Source organism: Cryptomeria japonica, chromosome 9, assembly GCF_030272615.1.
Source record: "Cryptomeria japonica chromosome 9, Sugi_1.0, whole genome shotgun sequence".
In the NCBI taxonomy this organism is placed as follows: domain Eukaryota; kingdom Viridiplantae; phylum Streptophyta; class Pinopsida; order Cupressales; family Cupressaceae; genus Cryptomeria; species Cryptomeria japonica.
The window spans coordinates 461,656,628-461,663,809 of record NC_081413.1 but is presented as its reverse complement, the minus strand read 5'-3'; the positions used below and the strand labels follow the sequence as shown (position 1 = coordinate 461,663,809).

The window sequence follows — 7,182 nt, the reverse complement described above, 5'->3', positions numbered from 1 at the left end:
GTTTCAACTCTAGTCTACAAGAATAGAGGCAGAGATAAGCAACCAGACATGTAATTTGCAGGAACTTCAACTGGTCCTACTACCAAGACTGCAAATTCTTCAGAAATGCTATCTAAATCTGGATGCCCTAACGGTCACTCAAGAGATGAGTACCTTGGATGGCATGGAAGAGCAAGTCTATCAGATGCAAACGGAGAATGAGGTTGCTACCTCATTGCTTGAATCATGGCCTTTATCCATGAAGACATTTATGCAGGACTTTAAATTAGTTTTTGACAAGTTTCACTCTTTATTGTCATAAACTCTTTAAATCAGTTTTTAATGCTAATGGAATAGGGGTTATTCAGCTGTACTTTGTCATTGTTGGCAAAGGGGGAGTAGTATTCTATTTTTAAAATTTTGATGGGGAGTAGTATTCTGTAGTTTGATGCATGTTATGCATACTTTCATGTTTATCTCTGTAAGGAAGTAGTATACATTGTATTTTCTGCAAAAGGGATAGTGTATATGCTTAGGGGGAGTAATTTTGATTATGGCATAATTTTGTTGTAAAACACTTAGATGTCAAATTTTTTTTTCCTAAGTGTTGTCATCAATGCCAAAGGGGGAGATTGTTGGCATTTTGATGATTATGTTGTGATTGTCATTGATGGACACACACTTGCTATGAGATCACTTTGTGAATGTATGAATTATGCTCAACCGATAATTGTTCCAAACCGGTATCATGTTGTAGTATTTAGACTATTGATGTTATGCAGAAAGTGTTTACCGATCTCAAGCAGTATAAAGACCCAAGCGGCATAGAGAGATCAAGCAGTTTAAGGATCTCAAGCGGAGCGGAGCAAAGGAGCTAGAAGCGACAATTATCTTTTTCCCAGTCTTCATTTTTTGTCAACCGGTAATCTGTTAAACTGGTATTACTCTGAGTTACCAACCGATAACCGGAAAAGTTGTATAAACCGGTAATACTCTGTGATGAGTTACCAGCCAGTATATTTTTGTGATGAGTTACCATCCACAGACACTTTGACGTTGATTTTCTGTCGTGTTACCAAATGTGTCTAGATACAATGAACCTAGGAACTTGCAATGTAATCCTATTGGACCGACATGAAATCAGATTCCTTTTAAGGACATCATGTCTTTGGTTTTGTATGTGTATGTATGAGTGTAGCTGTTAGGTTTTGGTGTTCGTCGAAGCTCTTATATGTGCGATCTTAACTGAGAAGATCAAGTCTATGTACTACAACAGAGTGTGGATTTACTGAAGACTGAAGTAATGCTGAAGGGCATTAGCTATGAGCTACAATGGATCTAATCAAGCAGACTGTGCCATTTTCTAGATCATTCACTTGTTGATTACTCACATCTTTGACAAGTCAGAAACCCTTAACCGGGTAGGCCCAAAAAAGCCTTTGTAAATCCTCTAACAAGGTGGTTCACATCTGTGGATCTAAAATCCTCTCACAAGGTAGTCTTTAATCAGACTTATCCTAACAGAGATTGAGATTCCTAACAGGATCTATTCTGGTAAAGAACATTGTATGACCTTAACCAGTCTGGTTACTATTCTGCAGATAGTTACTTGTGAGTTTCATCTCACCCTGGTTTTTCCCATTTGGGTTTCCACGTCAAAATCTCTTGTGTTATGGTGATTGTGCTTCTATGGGTGAATGCCTTATTTTCTATTTGGTTCGCATGTGTGTTAACCGGTTTGTTTGTTAAACTGTTTTACCGGTTTACTGCTAGACTATTAAAGTGTTTAAGTATAGTATTTTTTGGTATACTAATTCACCCCCCCCTCTTAGTATTCATCATCTCCACTATTGAAAGAAAGAAAAGAAGCTTTCATCGTTGTGTTATTTAAAATTACAAAGGTCCATCATGGTGAGTTTGTGTCTGATAGTATATGAAAATGTTCAACAATTCTTTCAACTAAGTCTTTGAATATGGTGATATTGTTGTTTAGTAAGTGTAGAAACTATTCACATTTTTTTCTACCAAAGATTCATGATAACAATCTAAGAAAATTCGTGTATACTCATGCTAAAATTTACTAACATTATTTTAATCGTCCCTTTTTCCCTTATATTTATCAAATTTTAGAATCTCAAAATGCAGATGGAAAAGAATTGATGCTAAGAACTCATCTAATGGATATGGAAATAATTCTTGAATTGTGCACCCTTTGTGTTTAGCTTATTTTCTCACCTATAAAATTATTATTGTATCTTTCATTGGCTTCCATTCTTGGTCAAATGGGGAATTGGTAAATGGCATTTGGTTATTTCAATTATGTACATATTGTAGGTATATTAGATTATAGGGATTGGTTTGAAATATTTAATTATTTAAATAAGAATGATTTTACAAGTTAGTTTATTTTTTTAATTGCATTGATTGTTCCGGTGGGTTTATGAGTTGTTTTGATTGTCTTGTGAATTGTTTTGATTGGAGTACTATGGTTTATTTTAGCTAGATTAATTTTGTTAAGGATTCTTATTAGTATACTTGAATCATGCTAATAGTTTTGTTTAATATAAAAATGCAAGTGACAAATTATTTGTTTGTCATGGTGTTGGGGTCCATGTTTTCATTTTTATTTTATGGTAAGGCTAGGGACTTCTTAGTCAAAGATAAGTTTTAGTCAATAAAATCAAACAACTATCAACCATTTTTAATAAAAATAAAATATAAAATTACTTCTCTTGTCTTATAAGTCATTGGACTTTATATTTGACCATATTTATATGTTAATTGAAAATAAAAATCCATTAATAAATAATCAAAATACAATAGAAATTTTATATTCAATTAATTATAAACAAAGTCAAATATATTATCTATAACTTATTGTCTATCCAACTATGACTATACATTTGACCGTATATATTAATTAATTAAAAATCAAAATACAACAAAATCTTTATTTAATATAGGCACACGAATCTTAATAGTGAGAGTTTCAAACTAATGGATACGTATTTGTAAAGTTCCTTTTTTCAAAATACGTCACCACCTTAGCTGTTTCAACACTAAATTCATAGCATAAGAAGTTTCCTCTACTGTGAAAACAATGTTTCTCTTCTTTACCTGGTTTGACATGGCCAACTTTACGCGTTCTCCATTACTATAAACAGCAATCACAATCAAATGTCAACTACCTTCCTTTCAATATTGCATAGAGATGATCAATCTCTGGTTGGCACCTGCAGCATGACACATGTGCCTACGTACATTCTATGAAAACAAAATCCAGACACGTCATATATAAAAAAATTGTTAATTGCAGTCAAATCCAAAAATATGAAATTAAAGAGGAAACTTTAATTTTCCAAGACCATGCAATCTTTCTCCTGGTTTTCAGTTTGACAGTGACAGGAGAGGGAGAATGGAGCGCAGTCAAAGAACTCTGAAGTGTCCAAGCTTCCATTCTTTTAACATGGTTGATTGCAAATAATATTTTAGTATTAGTATAAATATTAAAACCAATTTGGGCGATAAGATCAAACTGGTCCAAATGTAATGTAATTTAAACATTCGATAAAATTTGAAGTGGAATGGTTTAAATCACACATATTAAGCTTATATTTTTAAGCTTAAAACTATTAAACACTAAGAGTTGACTGACTTTTTTAAGGCTTAGTATCTTGTTTAAGGTGTGGTCACACTAAGAATACACTTCTAGGCTTCAAAGTGTTAAACACTCGAGTTGACTAACATTCTTTAGACTTAACATGTATAGCTTCAGGAATCAACTGTGTGAATTTTTTTGCTCGACGTTTCGGATCAAACTCCATGATCCATCATCAGAAATAAGAAAGTATTGGTGTGTGGTTTAAGGCTGGCCATTAGAAACTGGTTTTCGTTGTTGTTGATATTGTAGATTAAGACTTAATTCGATTGATAAGAGCATCTTGTAATAAGACAAAGTTATTAGGTTCAGTCTACTCTTATCCCACATAAACCAACATCACTGATCATATTAAAAACTTTATCAATACACTGCAGTTTATAAGACTACTAGATTCCTACAGTCTAAATTATTAGAAAAAGGGGGAAAAGAAAAATTCAATGAGAGCAGCTCGCATGCAGTGATAAATGACAAATTTGAAAGTTTCTTACTACGCTTGTCAACTACAAGAAGATTTCCAGCACTTTTGACAGTATAAAACAGTTGTGTGCTCATCTAACTTCGAATCAAGCGTGTGAGTTGTGAAAGAAAAGAATGGGCCGAGCTCCCTGCTGCGATAAAATAGGACTAAAGAAAGGTCCATGGTCTCCTGAAGAAGATCAAATACTCATTGATTTTATTTGCATAAATGGCCATGGGAACTGGCGGGCACTACCTAAGAAAGCAGGTTCCAATTCTATATACACTATTTTTCAGTACACATTTTTGTCTGTCATTTCGCTTTCTATAACTTATGAGTATTCTCCCCTGGTTGCGGCAGGACTCTTGAGATGCGGGAAAAGTTGTCGCCTACGGTGGATTAATTACCTCAGACCAGACATTAAACGTGGGAATTTCAGTTCTGAAGAGGAAGAGACTATTATTAAGCTTCATCAACTTCTGGGCAACAGGTTTGTTCATTATCCTGATATTGTTATTAGGAAGGCTTAGTAAAAAGGGTAAAAAGTGGATTTAACTTAGTTTTTCAGCAATAGGGTAGCAATAGGGTAGCAAGTTAATGAGTTTAATTTTGGAGAAAAATTTTATGATTATGTGTGTTTGAATTGGAGTAGTTAGTATTTAGATGGATGACTTTCTGGAAAGTTTCATTTTTGTGAGCATCACTTAAATGCAATGAGTGCTAAGTGTACCATTATTTATTCTCATGTTCTTATTGAAAAGAAACATGATTACAAAGAAGAAACTTTGTTAAGACTCTGAGATTACATTTCCATTCAATCAATACATAGCCAAAGGCCTAATAAATTTGGTGCATACTGTAGATGGGAATTAGCTGAAATACTTAAGAAGGACAAGTGAGTGGAAGCCCAACATGAATCGCAAGGATGGCTGAAGTTGGCTCTTGGTCAGCTGTGGTCTGTGCCAATAGATTTGGTCGAACAATTAATTTATCTCTTGTAACATTCTCTTATAAATTAACTGTACAAATCATTTTCAGATAACCCCATAAGCTAGAAAGGATGGGTCACGGGTTGAAGGCTTCTTAAATATCCATTTACAACACTTCAGGAGTTCTGTTTAAATGGACTTTAGTGTGCTACAAACTTCCTTTTATCAAAAATCATTTGTGAACTACTACCCATTAAACATGAGTCAATAAATTTAACTCAAATTTTATACATTGAATACTTGTAATAATATCATAATTTAACTTGATGTAAAAAATATATCTAATTAAATTTATTCACTCTTTTCTTATTGATTTGGTGTTTGTTCCACCATATCATTGGCTGATGTTATTGAATTGCGTTATGATACAGATGGTCGGCCATTGCTTCGCGCCTGCCCGGAAGAACAGATAATGAGATAAAGAACCTGTGGAATACTCACTTGAAAAAGCAGCTTTCGCTTGATTACTCCGAGTGCGGTGATAAAATTCCATCAATGGAGAAGGGCAATTTAGGTCTAATTCAAGAAAAAGCTTCGGTTGAATCTACCAGCAGAATATCTAACTCTTCCGACACATCGTATGATTCATACAATCTGTCAAGCGGAATCCTCCCATCTATAAATAGATTAGAGAGCGAGGTTATTATAAATGGGAGTTCAAGTTCAAGTTTAGATTGGCTTGAATCCAGTTTTATAAATTCTTTTGATGAGCCACTTGGGTATAATCAGCATGAGCCACCGGATATTGAAGATGACACATTTATTATTGAAAAGCAGGATTATGGAGCCGAAATAAGCACATATGAAGTAATGTTGGAGCATAGCTCAAATGGAAAAGCTCACTATTTCACATCGGATTGTGCAGAAGATGATTTCTTGAGTAGCATGGATGGTGCAGACACAATTCTCTATTTGCCTGAATATGTAGAATTGCAGACTAATAATGATGATTCCGATGGCTTTGGTTACTGGTTAAATGTTTTGAAGCAAACCGGGCCATCACCCACGTTATTATAGGTCTTTTTGCTTCATTTCGGATGACTGTTTTATAAATAAACTGTGCTTGTTTGAGATAGTGGTTCTATGCTATTTTATGTATTTTTAAAATTTATTTATGTTTCTTTAAAGAGTTTTTCTTCTAAATCCTTATAAACGAGTAACAGTTGATTTTGTTTTTATAAATGTACGACTGATTCAAACTATACCTAAAGCTATCGTAACTCAAAATTGCATACTTTATATCTTCCCTTAGTATATTTTGTTTAGAATTTAATGCACAAATTTTAGAAGTTTTCCGGAATTAGTGGTCCTATGATATTTTATCTTTAAAAGAAAATTATCATAAAAAATATTCATACAAGAAAACTTGTACCAAAAGTTATCATTATAAAAGTAGTAACAAATAAGATGTGAGAGACTATTTAATTACTTGACTGTGTTTAAATAGTTGTGACAATATTGATAGATTTAATGTCAAATATTTTTAATCGTATAGTATTAGCAGTTGTAACTTTAAAGTTGTTAGTGTTGATCATGAGTATTAACAATCAAATCAAATGTGTTACCAAAGCCAGGGAGGTGGTTGTGAGGGGTGCTAGCTAGAGAATAGGGGATGGTAGTAAGACCTTGTTTTGGGAAGATAATTGGCTTTTTCAAGAGCCCCTCGACAATGTTCACTCTTTCCTTCCTTTTATGGAAGACTATAAGAATAGATTTGGTCACTTTGTTGGTGATTATTGGAAGGAAGGACAATGGGTGAATCTTGGTCTTGTCAATGATTCTCTCTAGCCCATCCAATTGGCCCTCAATTCTATTGCCTTGAATCTTTCTGGTGGAGAAGATTGTCTTGTCTGGAGTTCGACTCCTTCTGGGACTTATTTTGTTTCCTCGGTTGTCTCTCTCTTGTCTTAGTCTAATTCCCCCCCTCATTTATGGGCTAAGGCATGGGTGTCTAATCTTATTCCTAAGATTAACATATTTTTTTGGATTCTTCTACAAAATAAATTGTTGAATGTGGACAATCTGTGTAAAAGAGGCTTCTCTTTGCCTAACAAGTGTTTTCTTTGTATGGCTGAGGCAGAGTCCTCCTCTCACAT

At 33.9% G+C, this 7,182-nt stretch overlaps 1 protein-coding gene across 1 annotated transcript; it reads left to right on the top strand.

Annotated features, from left to right (window-relative positions):
- The first annotated feature begins 4,231 nt into the window (after positions 1-4,231).
- LOC131071648 (transcription factor MYB14-like) lies at positions 4,232-6,103 on the top strand. Its single transcript, XM_058007577.1, has 3 exons — positions 4,232-4,364; positions 4,458-4,587; positions 5,458-6,103. The coding sequence occupies exons 1-3, from the start codon at positions 4,232-4,234 to the stop codon at positions 6,101-6,103; spliced, it is 909 nt and encodes a 302-aa protein (XP_057863560.1).
- The last annotated feature ends 1,079 nt before the right edge of the window (positions 6,104-7,182 follow it).